The sequence below is a fragment of the Anthonomus grandis genome, chromosome 4 (assembly GCF_022605725.1).
Source record: "Anthonomus grandis grandis chromosome 4, icAntGran1.3, whole genome shotgun sequence".
Classification (NCBI taxonomy): domain Eukaryota; kingdom Metazoa; phylum Arthropoda; class Insecta; order Coleoptera; family Curculionidae; genus Anthonomus; species Anthonomus grandis.
This window is the reverse complement of record NC_065549.1, coordinates 3,067,234-3,086,311: the sequence shown is the minus strand read 5'-3', so window position 1 is coordinate 3,086,311 and position 19,078 is coordinate 3,067,234. Positions and strand designations below refer to the sequence as shown.

General features: G+C 35.7%; 4 protein-coding genes across 5 annotated transcripts; 2 read left to right on the top strand and 2 right to left on the bottom strand.

Annotated features, from left to right (window-relative positions):
* The first annotated feature begins 332 nt into the window (after positions 1-332).
* On the top strand, positions 333-1,755 carry LOC126735439 (probable phenylalanine--tRNA ligase, mitochondrial). The gene has a single exon (XM_050439425.1). The coding sequence runs from the start codon at positions 468-470 to the stop codon at positions 1,716-1,718; it is 1,251 nt and encodes a 416-aa protein (XP_050295382.1). The 5' UTR covers positions 333-467; the 3' UTR covers positions 1,719-1,755.
* Positions 1,756-3,568: 1,813 nt separating this feature from the next.
* On the bottom strand, positions 3,569-8,875 carry LOC126735438 (sialin-like). Of its 2 annotated transcripts, none has more exons than XM_050439424.1 (8): positions 8,752-8,875; positions 8,529-8,697; positions 8,231-8,464; positions 7,946-8,120; positions 6,240-6,497; positions 4,094-4,364; positions 3,904-4,038; positions 3,569-3,846 (listed from the first exon to the last, which is right to left on the bottom strand). In XM_050439424.1, exons 1-8 carry the CDS (start codon positions 8,784-8,786, stop codon positions 3,783-3,785), a joined length of 1,341 nt encoding a protein of 446 aa, XP_050295381.1. In that variant the 5' UTR covers positions 8,787-8,875; the 3' UTR covers positions 3,569-3,782. The 2 variants fall into 2 exon arrangements, with proteins under 2 accessions (XP_050295381.1, XP_050295380.1); XM_050439423.1 differs by having other exon boundaries at positions 3,912-4,038.
* A 1,564-nt stretch (positions 8,876-10,439) lies between these two features.
* On the bottom strand, positions 10,440-17,007 carry LOC126735030 (28S ribosomal protein S31, mitochondrial). The gene is made up of 6 exons (XM_050438904.1): positions 16,859-17,007; positions 16,499-16,800; positions 16,307-16,439; positions 16,090-16,254; positions 10,816-11,033; positions 10,440-10,754 (listed from the first exon to the last, which is right to left on the bottom strand). Exons 1-6 carry the CDS (start codon positions 16,882-16,884, stop codon positions 10,489-10,491), a joined length of 1,110 nt encoding a protein of 369 aa, XP_050294861.1. The 5' UTR covers positions 16,885-17,007; the 3' UTR covers positions 10,440-10,488.
* LOC126735029 (protein hook) lies at positions 11,789-15,765 on the top strand. The gene is made up of 2 exons (XM_050438903.1): positions 11,789-12,255; positions 13,843-15,765. Exons 1-2 carry the CDS (start codon positions 11,907-11,909, stop codon positions 15,330-15,332), a joined length of 1,839 nt encoding a protein of 612 aa, XP_050294860.1. The 5' UTR covers positions 11,789-11,906; the 3' UTR covers positions 15,333-15,765.
* Positions 17,008-19,078: the final 2,071 nt, after the last annotated feature.

Below are 19,078 nucleotides of genomic sequence, written 5' to 3'. Positions count from 1 at the left end.
ATTACTATTGCGTCACGCATCTAGATTTATTCAGTAGATCATTTTCGTATTACTTTTTTAATATGATAATATTAATATTATAATAGATGAAAAAGCATAAAGCTTAACGAAAAAAAGTGGAACCGAACCTAACATAACCCAGATAATCCTCAATGGCTACAATGTAGTGTTCTTTAGTCCAATTATGTGCGTATTTAAATTATACATAACATACTTTGTCTCATTATTTCCTGAATTTTTTGTCTCAATATTTCCTGACGTCATCAGCTCTAGCCCCAACATACCACATTCACCGGTTAATTTTTAAATTGCTTACCGTTGCCGCTTGTCAAAACATGATTGAGGTTAGGTTATAGCAAAAAAAAATCAAAACATATATTACTCTAAAATAACTTAAACTCTTAATCCGTATTGGCTAAATTACTCTTATAAATAATGTAATATTGAAACCCACAAATATAATAACTATGGTGCGGTTCCTGCCTTGTCTACGGCGTCCCTTTACTACCGCAACAAAAGCCCATTTGGGAGGCTCTTACATTAGAGACGATTACACCAATATCACCACTCGTATATTGGAGCATGTGGGCTTAAATCTGCATCTCCAAAAGAACCATCCGCTCAACCTAGTGCACCAGAGAATCATTAATTACTTCCATGAAACGTTCACCCTATCAAGCAAACCCGTATTTTCCATATTTAATGAACTAAAGCCTATTGTAAGTGTAAACCAAAATTTCGATAGTTTATTAATCCCTAAAGATCACGTCTCAAGGTCTAAAAGTGATTGTTATTATTTGAACAGGGAGTATTTGCTACGGGCACATATGACTGCCCACCAAGCTGAACTGTTAGCAGGTGGCTTTAAGAATTTTTTAATGATTGGAGACGTGTACAGAAGAGATGAAATTGATCGCACTCATTATCCAGTATTTCATCAAGTGGATGCTGTTAGGCTTAAGTCTAGAGATGAACTCTTTCCTAATGCTTGCGGGCATATTTTTGATAAATCAGTTAGTACAGATTATGATGGCATTCAAGCAAAACAGGAGTGCCACTCTGTGGAAGCTGTAAAACTTATGGAAGAAGAGCTTAAAAACACTCTGCTTGGGTTAGTAAAATCCCTTTTTGGTGATGTTAAGTACCGTTGGGTGGAAACCACATTCCCTTTCACTCAACCCTCCTGGGAACTTGAGGTGTTTTATAATAACGACTGGCTCGAACTGCTTGGTTGTGGAATTATGAAACACCATATTCTCACAAATGCCGGAGTGCATGATAATATTGGCTGGGCATTCGGTATTGGGTTAGAAAGAGTTGCCATGTGCTTATATAAAATCCCTGATATAAGACTGTTTTGGTCCAAAGACTCTGGGTTTTTAAGCCAGTTTAACTTATGTGATATAAACCAAAGTGTGACTTATAAAGAAATATCGCAGTTTCCACAGTGCATCAATGATATCAGTTTCTGGTTACCTGATAATGTGGAGTTCTCTAGTAATGATTTTTATGACTTAGTGAGGGATAATGGGGGCAATATTGTCGAACAAGTGGAGCTTATTGATAACTTTGTGCATCCAAAAACAAAGAAAATTAGTCATTGTTACAGGATTACTTATAGGCATATGGAAAAGACTTTGACGCAAGAGGAAGTCAATAGGGTTCATCAGAGGATAGGAGATGCTGCTAGAGAAAAACTGTTGGTGGAAATTAGATAATTTTTTTTTTGTTAAAATATATGTTTATTTTAAGTTATGTGGTTTTTGTTTAATCAGGTTTACACCTTTTGAATTAAAAAAGAGTTTACTCAATTTTCCATATAATCAAATGATATTTATCAGCCGTTTCTAGTAAATAAATCCACTAAGATCAATAATCCATTTCCCTCCCCCTAAAACTTGAAAGTGAAAATGGCTCCACAAGGATTTAATATTAACAGTATAGTAAATCTTTTCCCCAGTAATATTAACCTGAAAGACACTAAGCAAATAAGCTTTATTTACGATTACCGCATTAGATAAATAACATAAATTCATACTTTATTGTATATTAGGGATTTTTTATGACATAAGCTCTTTAAAAGGGCATAACTTACAGTGATCGAGTTTAGTTTTCAGCAGGAGGGGCCAAGTGTTTTTATATATCGATATATTTTATTCACAGTTAAAATGGGTAAGTACTGCTATAATTATTAAATAATTTTTACACCCCATCCCACCTAACACAAGTCTAAGAACATTCCATTGTTTTTACAAGTTTTTTCCTAGTTATTATATTCGCCATTTAATCATTTTCAGATAAATGACCATGTAACACTTCTCGGAATTTTGGAAATTTCATAATTGCTTTATTTTCTGTAGCCAATTTGTTATATGTTTTCAAAGCCTGATATAAGAGATTATAAAATCTTTAGTTAGTTCTTGATGAACAGAGAGAACTGGAGACAATTCTTTTGGTACTACACTCACTTAAAATTTCAGATTGTCCATATCACATAGTGAGTTATTTGTTTATATGAGCGAGAAAATCTTTGTTAGATTTAAAATGATGACATGATGCAATAGACTGTCCTGTTAGGTTTAAAAAAAGCTTTAAAGGGAATATGGATTCAATGGCTATATCCTGGACCCTATATGTGGTTCTGTACTATGTAATATTTGTATTTTATTAGGATTATTTTAGCTCATAACAAGTCGTTTGCAACAACTCTTTTTGTGATAATAGATATTAACATTTTTCAAAATCGTTAAATGATCTATCTGGGTGGCTCTCATATAACATTTATTTGAGAATTAAGCGACGATAATTAAATAAGACTTTGTAATACCTAAACTATTAGAAATTCTGTCACACCACAGGAATCCCGTACTGAAATCAAGTAGGTATCAAAGATCTTATACAAAATAAGCATTATATTATATTAACGATGTTTTCATAGGATAAATAATGTCTGCATCATCTATGTACAGCTGATACCATTGGCATTGTTTCATTATAGATATGTGTAATATGTTTTTTACAATTTAAGTTCACGTTCATAATTCAGCCCTTTTGCTTCTAGCAGCAGATTCTCAGGCTCATTCATACATAATTCTTTAGTAACGTTTACATAATAATCTTAATACATTAATAGAATATTACTACTAATAGAAACTACTAACCTTGTACAAATCAATTCTCAATTTTAAGGACCCTATAGGGATAGAACAAGTCAATTTTTTAGGTCATACAAACCTTGGACTATTTCCACTTAATCAGCTAGAATTTTAATATTTTTTTTAATAGGTTTCAGAACATATTTTGCCTTGGCGCTTCTCTCTCTGCTCCTGTTCCAGAGAACCTTTAGCATACCGCTTCTGGACCCCATTGACGACTGTATTCTTACGTGCGACGCCTGCTTCAAAGGACAAATGCTGTTAAACTGCGCCAACGATTGCTTGATGACTTCTGGAGAGATTCAACCCATATGGAAAAACCGCTGTCGCTTATTTGACAACAGTTTGCCTAGCGTCCAGATGATTTAATTTACAATAATATAAGATGGTTAAAAGGATTTATTTAGGCCATATTTTTCGTTTTAATTTATTTTATATTAATATATTAAAACAGTGAAGTATGTTAAAATCATATTAAATGTTTTTTTTTTGAGGAACGCATTGGGTTTCCAAATCAAGTTTTATTACTCAAAAAAATCTTTGGGGAACTCTTTTGGTATTTTATCACATTTTTCTCGGATTCGTAGTCCCAGTCTTGCCGCGTTCCGCTTCCGAATAACCCATAAATCATCGCCCCAAATAGGTAAATACCCGCCGACATATAAAATATAATTCTCCACTGCTCAATTGTCTACAAAAAAAAAAAAAACAATTTAAAAAAAATCATTTAAACAACAACAAAAAAGACCTTTTTACCGGATTCTCGGTAGATATTATATAACCTGCTGCGATGGGGCTTATTATCCCAGTTGACGTGCCAATGGTGTTCGCTATCCCAAACAAGATTCCCGAATGTAAAGGGGCAATATCCAAAGAATTTACCCTGAAAAACCAACCTTAATTTTTACTGTTTTACGCCTTTAAAAGTGATCTTTTACGTCATAACAGCAATTGACATGGAACCCAACCCGACTGCCATGGTCAAACAGAAAACCGTTAAAGCGACCGCATTTCCAAATGCAGCGCCTAACATGAAACCGGTTTGTGCCAAAAACCCGATTAGAACAAACAGTTTTCTTGCATTCGTGGTAGACAACCACCTCGTTATTTTGTCCAATAAGACGCCACTTAGTTGCATCATAAGGGCCAGCGCCACATAAGGGATGGCAGAGAGAACTCCCGACTTTGATATATCGAAAGCAAAAATATCTAAAATTATTTTGATTGTTTCATATTTATTTTAGGAACCATCGAACGTATGTACAGGGTGGCCATTTTATTAGGTTCAAAAGTGCTGCACCGACTTTAACACCAGCATTTTAAATCGGACACCCCGTATATTTTTAGGTTCCTTGGGAGAAATAAAAGTAACTTTCATGAGAACTACCTATCCGAATTTTGTGTTTTTTAGACAGAAATGAAGGTTTTGTACTTTTTTTTTTAGCAAATTTATGTCGTCGGCATACAGTGTTTTGTAATGCTAATATTTAAGACTTTTAAACAATATTCTTACCAACACTTAAGAAGATTTACTCCTATTGATCGACGGTGACCATTTATTTTAAATTTATACAGGGTATCGTAAGAAATAAGATATACTGTTAAATTTTGAATTCATTTTTTTTAAAATGGAATACCCTCTATTCTATGTAGTATTGTTAAAAAGAGCAACAAAAGCGATTTATCGATATATACTTTATTGGAGTGAACTAATTTCAACTCTCTAAAATACTATACGCTCTTTGAACAAATTTTGCATTGCTTATTTGTGTGAAAATTCTTTTACTATTCCAGGCACTTAATTGCATTTAACCCTCTTAGAAAAGGAGGGATAGAAAGTTCACTACTCACAAACTACCTCTACTTCAAACTACGGCGAAGATTTTTTTTTCACATACTTAAGTCCATTTAATCATCCGAGAGAGATAGAGCTAGAAAATAAAAGTAACAACGCAGTCTCCTGGAAGAATCTATTATTTCATTCCAGACACTGAGGAGTTCCAGTGCATTAGATTACATGATAGGGAGAGAAGAGAGTAATAAATTTCAACCCACTATTTACTACTATTTTAGGCAATTGAGTGTACTTATTTAATTCTCTAAGAGAAAGAAAGAGAGAAAGTAAGAAACTCCAACTTATCTGCTTGGAATTTTTAATGTTATTAAATTTCAATTTTTTTGTACTTTTACTCCTAAAACGTTCATTGCTTTGGCAAAATCAGTTTAAATTCACTCAAAGTTTTACCAAACCGTTGAGAAAACTTCACTTTTTATTCAAGAATATATTTTAAGCTGATGGCACAACTGGAGAACTTATTACAGGCCGTCAAAGATGCCAGTAACAATTTTTTAGTCTTTTTAGACTTTCAGTACAAGAATCTTTACAACTTGGTCAAAAATTATTAGAATTTACGCAAAGTTTCACCAAAGCGTTAAGAAAACTTCACTTTTCATTAAGAAATATATTTCAAAGTGATGGTTTAATTGAGTGCATTTAATTCTCTAAGAAAAACTGACTGGAAGAATTTTTTTTGTGAACTTGAGTGCATCTCATAGAGAGAAAGAGGGTTCAATTTAATTCATTCGCCTGGAAGAATCTATTGTTGAATTCCAGGCACTGGAGTGCATTAGACTACTGCAACTCGGCTTACTATAGCTATCACACAGAAGAGTATAAAACTACAATACAATAATATTTTTTTTAATTTAAAGAAACTGAAGCATTACGCGAATTGAAAATTTAAAAATATATTTTATTACCTAAGACACCCTGTATAAATTTAAAATACCTAGTCACCGTTGATCAATAGGAGGTAGTTTTAAATCGTGGTAGGAATTTTATTAAAAAGTCTTACAAAACATTGTATGCCGAGGACATAACTTTACTAAAGAAAATACAAAACCTTAATTACTGTCTAAAATACACAAAATTCGGATAGGTAGTTCTTATGAAGAAACTCAAATAATTTCAAAATTCGCTTAAAACGAATACACTTCTGTAAGACATTTTTTTGCATACCCTGTAGATTCTAGACAAAAAGGTATAGACCCCCTTATTAAAATGGCCACCCTGTACATGCATACCTTTAAAATACTTCGGAAGTTGGGTCAATAATGTATAAAAGCCCCAGGATTCGCAAAAGAAAAGCACGTGTAAGGACCAGGCTGCTTTACTAGTGATAATGTTCGTCCAACGTATATCACGAAAGTTCTGGCGTTTGGTCGACTCTTTTCTATTTGATTTGATATAATTTAGTTCTTCGGGTGTTATGGTTGGGTCTGTATCAGGGGATTCTGATACCAAATATAACCAGGCGACGAACCATACCAGTCCCAATCCACCTATAAAAGTAACATTTTAAAAACATATACACCCTATAATAAATAAATAAAAATTAAGTTTGTTTTGTCTTTTATTTGATGGCTTGATAGATGTTATATTGCTTAAACTTCAGTCTTTTCTTTGCACTGGTTTCTTAAATTGAACTTGACTCTGGGTTAATAATTTGCGGTTTTGATAGGGATATTTCATTGAGGATGTTGATTGAAATGCTTCAGTTTTTCACAGACAGGGTTACCTACCTACATATTTGATATGCACGCTCCTTAGCCGTATAACTTAACCCATTGTCCCCTGGATATCTTAAAAGTAAGGCGCTTTCCAAATACAGGAAAACTAAGACCAATGTTAACTGGGATGATTACAAGAGGCTGACGAATTTGGTAACATTGTCAATTCGTAATGAAAAAAAAGGGTTTCTAGATGTTAAGTTCAAAGGTGATCCTAGAGGTTTTTGGAAAACTTTGAAATATTTTAATGTTAACTCGAAACCAGTTAGTGATCCTAGTAAAATAGAAGATCCTGATAGTTTTAGTAACTATTTTTTAGACAGTGTACCTTTATCCTAGCCGCTCCTTAAGTTGTAAAAAATTATAAAAATAACTTATTTGGCAATGTGGATGGGAATTTTGAGTGCTCAGTGGCTATCAATGAAAAAGTTCAACAAATATACCGTAAATTTAAAAGTACTGCTGATGGTTTTAGTCGTAAATATATTGATCTGCTTCTGCCTCACTTGTTACCTCAAATAACTTTTATCATTAATAAATTAGGAAAATTGCGAATGTTGTGTCCATTGCGAAAGTAAATAATCCCATGGAACATTCTGATTTTAGATCTACCATTTACCCCAAGGAAGCATTGTTGGCCCTCTTTTGTTTTCTATTTATATAGTACACTCAAAGATATACCGTTGACTCCTACTATCATAAATTAGTTAAACCATTAAGCCCCATTGTGCAAGGTCTACAGTTTTTAAGAGGTGATATAGAAAACAGGTAAAGTAGTATTTCTTCAATCTTATATATTATTATTTTAAAAATATTACTTATTTTCTCTCTCCGGTAAGACAAAACTAGTGAAAGGAGATGACCCGAAAATTTGCTAATTTTGCAATTACATTTAATTGAATAATTCAGGATTCGCTTATTAAATTTTTTTGAAACTTTGCACGAATGTTTGCCAGATTGGTCTCTTCAAAAAGTTATCTTACATTTTTTTTGTAAAATATACAGGGAAGCCAATAATTGATCCCGTTTTATTTACATGGGATTTCCTATGTTCCGCTCGGCGACGCACCACCCGCTATGCCGTTGTTACGTAAATTTACGTAACAACTAAAAGAAAATGTCAATGGCCCTTTCGACTCGGAGGATTTTCAATTTTTTAAGCTTTTGACAGGATCGTCCTAAGGTTTTTTAGGCGAAAGAAAAATTCGTATGATATTTACCGGATAACCAAAAAATACTTCTCCACCCGGCAGCATCGGCTAGATAAGCCAAAACCATCATGGCAAAAATGGCCCCCGTATAACTACCAGAATTGACTTGGGCCATACATCTCGCTCGTTCGTTTGGGGGAAGCCATTTGATCCATAGGGTGAACAAACTCGAAAAAGTTACCCCCTGAAAACATTAAAATAGGACTACGAAGACCAGCATGTCGTCAAAGTTGCTCCCCCATTCAGGGTGTATTTAATGCTCAATAATTTAATATTAAATAAATGTAATCTTACTTCAAATAATCCCATAAGAATCCTTGAGACAATCAACGCGTACACGCTCCATTCAGCCAACCAGGGACTGATGACGGTTATGAAGGCGGTGCTGGCGATACCGCCTCCAAAAATTAATTTCCCTCCGAATTTTCTGCCCAATATGCCACCGAGGAGTTGAGTGACCATGTAACCGTAAAAAAATGAACTTAATACGTATCCTTGGAGCACGTTGTCCCAATCAAATTCCGCCACCTATATATAAGGGGCCGTAAAAGAAGTTTTTTTCATGATTAACAATTGTAATAATTCCACTTACAACAATTAAGTTAGTCCCGTTTGATAGTGTGATGACCCTATCTTGGGTCATCGCCACTATGCCGATACTCATGTTGGTTCTCAAACAATAAATATTAAAGTAACCTAAAAATACTAAAAAGGTTAAAACGTATCTCTTTTGAGTCCATAGTTTCCACGTGTCTGGTTTCCTTGAACATTAACGACTGTTAAGAATAAATTAATTAATACCGGTAATAACTTACTTTATATTATCCAAGTTTTGGCTGCCAGACACCATATCGAGCTTTAGGCGAGACAACTGATAAACATTTAAAAAAATTCGTGAAAGTAAAATCTCAGCAGAACATAATAAAAAGATTAAGTAGGTTTTATTGGGGTATCAATTTAATAAAACATTTATAACAGCAGTACAATTTTTTATGTTTTGCGACCATTCATTTTCAATAATAAAACCACATCAGGTATAGAATATTAAACTGAATTTATTACATATTGTATACCGACTTCTTGCAAAATTTTCTTCTTATCTTTGAAATATAGAGTTTTATACTCAATATGCTTTTTCTAATTAGTTTCAACTGCCTGAAAGAATAAGACACAACATGAAAATTGTCCAGGCAGTTGAGATAATTTTTGTCTCGTTCTAACTAATTTCAACTGCCTCAAAGAGTAAGAGACAAAATGGCAATTGTCCAGGCAGTTAACCTCACTAATAGAACCATCTATCCCTCTAAAGGTATATAAAACTTCTACTTTGTCATCATGGTTTTCTTCAGAACTTCGCCGTTTGATTATACAGATAAATCAAATATATAGTAAGTTTCAAATTAGGAGGCTACAGGCTTTTTGGGTCCCTAATAAGATATCAGTTTTAAGAGATGCTTGTTATGAATAGTACATTAATAAAATAGAAAACCACATTTATCGAAAGTCAGGTTAGTTGGGATATTAAGGATAGCAAATATGTTTGTTGAATGCTTTTCATTGACTCACTCAGATGAAGAGCTCAGTATTATATGCTTTTTTTAATTTTTAAAATTCAGTTAGCTTGAGTACGGTATCTTTGTCGATTGCAAAGGTATGATGATACTGCTTCCTCTAAGAATAGTATTTTTTTCTCAAACAATGCTTGCGTAGAATTACAAGACCAATATGGATTATTTTTAATTTATCTAGTAGTTCAGGTTGCACCCGGAAAAAAAAAGCTATTTCAAAACTTACCAAAATTGCTAGATTGTCTTGTTTGTAAGAGATTAAGCTGGAGTTTGAAAACTGTTTTTAATCTAGAACAAATTAGATTTATAATAAAGGACAGATTTGCTGTTGTCAATTTGATTTTGTATGTTACATATTCACTAGTTTAAAGGGGAAATCCCGAGTCGACTTTTTTTAATGCTTTTGTTCTGGTGCGGTGACAATTTAAAGGTAATTGTCCAGGCATCTGAGGCCATTTTTGTCTCTTTCTCACTAATATCAACTTCCTAGAAGAGTGAGAGAAATTATGATAATTTTCCAGGCAGTTGAGGACATTTTTCTCTCTTTTTAACTAATTTCAAGTGCCTGGAAAAGTGACAAATACCATGCAATTTTTCTTAGAATCCGAGGACTACGCTTCTACATATTGCCTACATCCTCCTTGTCAATGCTAGAAAAATGTATTGACAAGCGTAAGGTATATTGGACATAAAATGTGAGGAGATATTTCGGTTGATTATTGAGGGAAAAATTCATGGACAAAGGTTAACAGTTAAGGTTATATGTTCGTCTCGTTCTAACTAATTTAAATTTCCTTGAAGAGTAAAAGACATAACGGTAATTTTCCAGGTAGTTGAGGCTATTTTTGTCACTTTCTAACTAATTTCAACCGCTATCAATTATAACAGCAGTGTATAGTAATCGTAACCATTTTCATCAATAAAACCACATGAGGTAAAATACTAAACTGAATTTATTACAGAAAATAAGTCATAACAATCTAATCAATCCTTAGCAATACTCTTTTTTTCCCCGTCCACTTGTAAAGCCCCGACTTCTTGCAAAATCTTCTTCTTATCTTCGAAATAGTTCTTGTACCACTCAATATGCTCTTTCTTGGCCGTCACAGTTAAATAGCTATTTTTGGACAAACCCACGCAGACCAACTCCATGAAACGCCGTATGGGGCCCCTCGGGGGGCACCACGGCTCAAGATGCTCCTCGAGGAACACGTGTTCTGCAAAATAGACCTGACTTTCCTCTTCTAAGCCTAGAAATTCGATAAATGAGTAAACGGCGTCTGTGTGTATTGTGGGGACATTTTGACTAACCAAACTCGTTATTGATGGGAAATTGCCACAGTTTTCCTTGTTCGGTCCACAAAATCATCTCTTGGAAATAATTGGAGGGCGGATGGGTCACGGCTAGTTTTAGATCTTTTTGATACAATTTTTGCCAAGTTTCGTTTTGTGGACTGTCTTTAAGTTCGGAAACGTTTGTGAAAATGCCTAGAGATTCCCCATTCCAGAGGTCAACCTTTTCACCCGTTCTGGAACAATTCATTTTTATCATTTACTCTTTAGGACAAAAAAAAATTAAAGATACCATGGAAAGTTAAGTAGCAAAAGAATAGGTTTGTGGAGATACTCCCTAAGACGGGAAGCAGAACAAGTAAAGATGGTACGTGCCTACACGTGTTTCTGCTTTTTGGCTTCTTCAAGATAGGGCAACCAGACAACCAAAGGACAAATGTAAGGGATCACGAACAGGAGCAAACAACCAATTTGTGTAATCAGCTCTATTAACTCGGGTTTTGGAGTGATTTAGTGCGGGATAACACCCTCTTCGTGATAAAATTTGGCTTTCCGCCACTCTTAGTGAAAAATATATATCGAAATCTACACACTTTGCGCAAAAAACCCGACCATTTTTCGTTAGTTTTGACAAAAGCCGCTAAACTGCAGAATTACCCTATTTTCCAAATTGTGCTAAAAAAGAAAAATAAATACTAAATTTATGACCAAAATTCAAAAAAATTATATTAAGTTTATCCCCCTGTATCTTGAGTGTCTTTGACTTTTCGGACGGAAAATTTAACTTAACCTCATTCGTTTTTTACAAGGAAACTGCTGTTAAATTATTTATCATTATTTATGGGACACCCTGTATATTATTCACTCTTCTCGTTAAAAAAAACCTTGGTACTACCCTGTCAAAATCCTAAAAACCGAAAATCCTCCATACCGAAACTGCAAAATGTCAATCATTACTACTTGTCATCATCAGCTGACCGGTGACGTCATTGACGTTTAGCATAACCTATTCAGTTTGTTTTTTAATTTACACTTTTTGTGTATATTAAAAGAAAAGCCAGAAAATTATGCTAATATTAATAACATAGAAGTATTAGGAAACCGCAATAATGGACCCGACGGAAGATATGTGCAAAAGCCTGGTGCGGTGGCTCCAGAAACTCGTCCCAAACAAATCCCGAAACATATCAGAAATCTGTGATGGTGTGGCCATAGTCGAGGCCCTGGTGCAAATCGAACCGCAGTATTTCGGTAAACTGGAGGCGAAAATTAAAAAGGACGCGGGGGCCAACTGGCGCCTCAGGGTGAGCAACTTGAAAAAGATTTCCGAAGCTGTTTTGGAGTATTATCAGGATGTGTTAACGTTGCAAGTATTGGACAATGGGAAGCCCGACGTTAGTAAAATTGGGGAAAGCAACGATCCAGTTCAGTTGGCGAAACTTTTGAGGCTTATATTAGGTAAGTCACAAGGCATTTGTACACACACCATCAGTTCTATAATATATCAATTAGAGCCGCTTGTACTGAGGTCTGTTTACTTCTCTTCTTTGTGTGACTTAATTTGAGCGCATTTTTAAACTACAAAAGAGAGCTGTTCGTTATTCACTGAAACTAAGTAGTATTAGTTGACAGAGACAAAAATTCTTTAAAAATTATAAAAGATTAACTCTTCCTTCTTTATTGATACTTGAATCCATTTGCATAATTCGCAAGCATGTATCAACAGTTCCCTTCATCTTACAATTACCCACTTAGGCATGGGGAGCTCTTCACTGTTAGAGTTAGTAAAAAGCTCTCCTATATAATGCAAAAAAAATGCATAATCATCATTCCTTGAAATCAAATCCATATCATCTTTTTCCACATTTCGCAAGGCTCTAAAATCACACTTGCTGGAGAGAGCATTATATGCAAGTGAACCATTTTTTTGTTATTAAATAATATCAATGAATATTTATTTAAATTTTTAACTTTTTTTTTTTTATTTTTTTTTTGTCATAAGACTATGTACTAGACTTATATACTATGACTGCATTCAATTTTTATTTAATTGTACAAAGATTTATAAAGAGTATTGAGTATGAGTATTATTTATATTTTATTTAATGTGATCTTCTGTTTTGTTTATTTTTTTTTTAGTTTATTAGCCTTGGCTACAAAATTTTTAAAAATTTGTTGTCAATAAAGCAGACTATTATTCTCCTTAGTTGAGTTTTAATATTGCTCATGGAATATAATTCTCGGGTTGTAGTACCACCAGTTTCTCTTCAATATTTATCATTTAAAAATGGGTTCTACAGTTCATGTTTAAAATGTCTTTTAGGTAGTCTCGTAAACCAATATTTATCTCACAAAATATCTTTAATTTAAACTTATACAAAAATGGAGAGGGCAGACATGGCTCACTTGCAAGCTGAAGACTGGCTTAATTTTAATCACAAGTCAAGATTCTATTTTGCACGACACCTCACTCCACAAAGGGCAAATACTGTATTAGAGAGATAGTGGGCACATGATCCCCAGAAACAAATCCCATAGTGAAGATGTGACTCCACAAGGGCATGATAAGCATTTTTTTCAATGTAAACATCCTGATGACACCCTACTGCACACTTTAATTATGTGTTCCTGAAATTTGATCTTGGGATCTGATCTACAATCAATTGTCAAAAACCTGCAACATTGTGAAGTTGAAATTGACTCCTCATTGATTGTGACAGAACTCGTTGAACATTTGAAACAGATTTATTTTTGACGTATTAAAACCAAGTCGATTTGCACTGCACCATTTCTTAATCATAAGCATCCAGAAACAACAAATTTTCAGTTGGTCATCGAAAAGATTGTAGACCAGTATTGTATCTTTTTATTTTAATTAATTATCTGTTTTTACTTGTAAATATTAGTTCAGGTCCACATGCCTGTCTGAGACTCTTGATTACGTTTTAAATCACATTTATGCATACATTATGTATATTTGTTAATGAGATTTACTTTATCTTTTTATATTAAAGCATTTTTCAATATATAACTTTTACCCCTCAGGTTGTGCAATAAACTGTGAACGAAAACAAGAATACATAACCCTAATGATGGAAATGGAAGAGACTGTCCAGCAAAATATAATGCAAGCAATACAACAGTTGGAAGAAGTGACCGGAGGTCCAGGACGTACTGGTTTAAGCCTTTTAATCCTGGACAGTGATGCCCGAGTAGCTAAGCTAGTATCCGACTTGGAATCATCAAATGAAACCCGAGAAGCCCTCACTCTACAAAACCAACAATTGGAACAGCAAGTGCAGATTTTAAATGAGGAAAAAAGAAACCTGGAACAGCAACTGGAGAACCTCCACAAGAAAGAGAGCAGGAGCCCGGACACTAGGAAGCAAATGGAGTTGCTCAAAGAAGAACTGTTCAAAGCGGAAGTGATGAGGGACGATTTCAAGGCGAAACTGTATGAACAAGAGAAACAAATGCTCGCCTACCAGGAAAAGATCGCGGAGTTGCAAATAGCGGCGAGCGACTCCTCTAGGTTAAAAGATGAAGTTGACGCCCTATCAGAGTCAGCCGGGAAAGTGAACGACTTAGAGCAGACAGTGGCGTCATATAAAAAACGTCTGGAAAACTACCAAGACTTAAAGAAGCAAGTGCAAAAGCTCGAGGAGAAAAACATGGAATATTTACAAAAGAACATGGAGCTAGAGGAGGAACTGAACAAGAAGAACACTTGGAGGACCCAATGCGAAGCATTTAAGAACCAAATCCTCGAGCTGCAACAAAAGTTAGACGAGGAAACGCAAAAATCCGACAAAGCCCAGTTCAACTTGGAAAACCTCGAGGCCAAAATGAAAGCGTTACAAGCCGAACGCGACAGACTCCTAGTAGACCGAGACTCTTTAAGAGAAGAAAACGAAGAATTAAAATTGGGCACCGGCAAAGCCGCTGGGGCAGCAGTCTCCCAAGAACTCACCCCCGCGGACCTGAAGGAGCGCCTCCGATTCTTAGAAAGGGAAAACAAGACTTTACGAGGGGCCCAGCAAGAGCTCGACACCAAACAATCCACCTTAGAACAAGCCCTCGGCAGAGCAGAGAAGTTACAACAACAAAACAGAACTTTGAACCAAAACATACTGAAACTAGAGGCGCAACTGGAAGAGCTACGATCCCCGGAAGCGGCTTCAAGTAGCAACGCGAATTTGACAGTGAAAAAGCTGCAAGAAGCACTGGCGGCTAAGGAACACGAGTTACAAGTGGCCCAGACGCGGTACCAAAGGAACGTGATCAAAGCGAAAGAGGTGGCGGCCCAGTTACAAGGTGTGGAAACTGCCCGAGGGGTTGTCGCGGCAGGCACGATGAGTCTTACCGAAGAAAATCTGATCACGGCCGCTTTTTATAAGTTGTGCGGGCAGCTGCAACGGGGGGCGGCGGACGAACGGTTGGCCGCTTTGGCGCCCCAGGGCAGTTTTCTATCCAGGCAGAGGCAGCCGGTGCCGAGGAAGTTGCCCGCCAAGTTTACACCCAGTAAATCCAAATAAAGCAGTGTCAGTGTCATATGTGAGAAGGAAAGTGTCCACAAATAAATAAACGGATCAAAAATGGTACCTTAGGATAGTTTCACTTTGTCACTAACAAATTCTGAAATTTGTAAAACTGTCAATTGTCAAATGTCACCAAGAGACTTTTTTCACTTATAAAAATGTGCGTTTTCAAAATTTAGAAGAGTTAAAGATGGCAATTTTAATGGTATGTAATCAAATACCTGCATATTAGTTTAGTAATGTAAGAACCAAATTTACAACAATTAGAATATTGTTTGGCAATAAATGAAGGATCATTTGATTAAGAAAAATTAATATATTAGACTAACAAATTATTTTTAATACTATTTTGTTTATTTTGCTTGCTTTCTTGTTTGTAAGTAGTTGCATGTATTTATAAAATCCCTTAATAAAAAGTAATGAAATTTGGTATGGTGATTTAAAAAAGTCTAATACAATTTTTCTGTAAAATATACTGGGGACCTAATGTTTGAAAGTATCATAATTTATACAGGTACATCTTGATCCAAGAACCTGGTGAGTCTTAAATTTGGACACCCTGTACAAATCTTTTTAAGACATTTTGTAAGCTGCATACACTATGTATTAAATAATCTAATTTTAAATTATTATTAACTAAGTTATTCCTTGCTCTAAAATGTATTTTTTATTCACAATAAAGCGTTTTCTAAAATCAATAATATTTTTCCTTTTAAATTACTACTAAAATATTAAATAAAAAATTAATACTTACAAGCCCTGACTAGAGATGTTCAGTTGCTTAGGCCTGGGCCTCCCTCTAGACCTTTCTTGCCCCTGCTGGCTCGGTCTGAATTTCTGTAGTACGGACCTGACCTGTTCTGCTCGCGATGGTCCCGGTTTGTCTTCCCTCTCGATTTTCATGCCTTTTAAAACATCACTACAAAAAAATGCAACAGTCACATACTCTTAACCTAAAAAGCCTTAAATACCTTAAACTTTTTACATTCATATTACTACTTTCTGTAGGATTTAAGAGTTTAGTAAGTAATTCAGATTCGGTTTGTAATTTATTCCCTCCCAAGGTCTCAGCCACCTCACCAACGGCAGTTACGATTTGCTTCTCTACAAATTACATCTTATGTTATAGAAACCTATTTTAAATTGAGTTTATTTGAATCTACCAAAGGGTTCCTCAGTCGCGGTCTTTTCTTTTTGCTTTAGGGCCCTCTGGTCAACAGGTCGGGCCAGTTTAAGGGTGTTTTTGCTCTTAGTTGTGTCATCTTGCAGCATCTGTTGCAGTAAAGTGTTTAGGCGAGCAGAAGCATCTGATTGGTTCGGTTTTTGATTTTCGTCGTCGCTTTCTGAGCTGCTGCTGTCGCTACTACTATCTGAGGCCCCTTTTTCAGGGCTTTTCTGGGAATATTTTGAGCACAACACTGATGTAGGGCCGAAGAGCAGTGATTTCGGACTGTTTGAACATTTTCTAAAATTGTATGTAGGTAGTAACTGTGTTAGCTAGCGTGGTTTTTATAAGGTCTTACCTTAGTACTATTTGGGCTAAGTTCATCTTTTAAAGTTTCAAATAGACCTTATTTACTTATCAGTATTCAAAGTTTGAAAAATACAAAACATGCATAAGTGAGGTTAAAATTGAGTACAGGCCGATATAACCATAGTTGGCTGTCAAAGTCAGCTGTTTTTTCTTATGTTTAAGGTGAGGTTACACTGCTGCGCAACGGAATAATTGGAATAGTTTTATTCCAGGCAATTGGCAACGCAATTCATGAAGTTTAATGGACCTACAAGTGCCTGGTTGTTTTTTCTGTTATATTCGGGTTGCCACCTCGCCCTTGTTTCCTTTGATTAGAGTTACATACAAGTGCCTGGAAGAACGTTTTCCAATTTGGCAACATTACGAGTGCCCAGAACAACGATCTGCATTAATTAATTAATTGGCAACTCCGTAATAATATTTTAAGTGCTTATTAATTTGATAGCACCACTTTTATGATTAATAGACCTACGACTGCCTGGAATAGAGCTCTCCATTAATTAATAAATTGGCAATACCGCTTTTCAGATATGGAATAGACTTTTGCATATAGTATTTTTCGCAACGCCATATTAATGGACTAAGTGATAACAATTTAACAGCGCCCGCTGCTTTTATGGTTAATAGAGCTACGAATGCTTGGAATAGAGCTCACCAATAAGTAATAAATTGGCAACGCCGCTATTGAATTGAAGAAACAGTGGGCTGCCAAAGCAGTTATGCATATAGGTCTCCTAATGGACCCGTCATGCCCCACCGGGGGTTACCAGAGCCCAACGGCCTTAGAGAAACCGATAAGGCTCTCTGGTCTGAAGGACTTAAAAGTCGCTAAGTATTTGAACCTGGCGCGCGTGAGTGCTTGGCACTCCCCGACTACATGGTCAACGGTTTCATCCTCCTCACAGCACCATCGGCATTCCGGGTTGTCCGCAATACCGATAGTATGGAGATGGCTTCTTAAGTGCCAGTGACCGGTTAAAAGACCTGTCACTAGCCGAATTTCGCGTCTTTTTAGGCGTAGTAGATTTTTGGTGAGACAGGCAGAGGGCCCACTTATGTGCGCTTTGACCTGTCTCATACCAGGGGACTCAGTCCATCTTCGGTGGGTCCACTTGTCCAGCAGATCCTTCATTGACGCGACCGCAACGCATTTGGCGATACCAACTATGGGTTCCGGCCCCATCGGCACATTCGCGGATCCCAGTCTGGCAAGAGAGTCCGCTTCCTCATTACCTGCATGGCCAAGTATCCAGACGAGCTGGACCCTGCATCCAACCCGTACCAGTTTTTTCAGGACTTTTATGCACTCTAGTACAAGCTTGGAGCTTACCTTTGCGGCCGTGATAGCCCTAATGGCAGCTCTGTTGTCCGAGCATATTGATACGACTGTATTGCGGTGTCAGCAGCTTAGGAACGCCGCTATTAAAGTTATTGAATCCACATTAGTGCCTAGAGTTTAGCATATTGCAGTTTTAGCAAGGCTGCATTAATGGTTTCTGTGCCAACACCGTTTTATTATATTTAGATCTATGAATACTTGGAATAGAATTAATGGATCCACACTAAATGGAATAGAGCCTATTCCATTTAAAAATTTTGACAAGGCCGCATTAACACATTGCTCTACGATTAATCAACAGCTTTTTAGACAACACCGCCTTTAATGATTATTCGAGCTACACGGGTTTGCATAATTAAACTGAATTAAAGAAATTGAATAAAAGAATTCCCAAAGAATGCAAAAAGTACGTGTCCAACAAATTTTTTCCGCATTTTCCTAGGAACTTAAATAGGTAATATATAGTACGTGCTAATCGGTTAGATATTTTAGTATTTAAGGTTATCAAATTTATTTGTTTATTTAATATAAACAATCATAAATGATAACTATTGCACACAGGTGTATATTTTCCACCTAGGCGTTACAACTTAAAATAATTTTCGCAGTTTCTAGTAAATTAGTAATAAACTCAATAGATGTGGTAGGGTTTACTGATCCCTGCTCCAAATAAACAAATAAATAGAGCAATTTTGGCAACCTTGCAAGTGCCTGGAATAGAGCTCTTTATTAATTAATAAATTGGCAACACAGTTTTTAAGACTATTTGATTAAAACGAGTGCCTAGAATAGAGTTCTTTTCATTTATTAATTTTGGCAACGCCCTTTTTAAAATAAATCTTCGAATGCTTGGAATAAAACTTTACAATT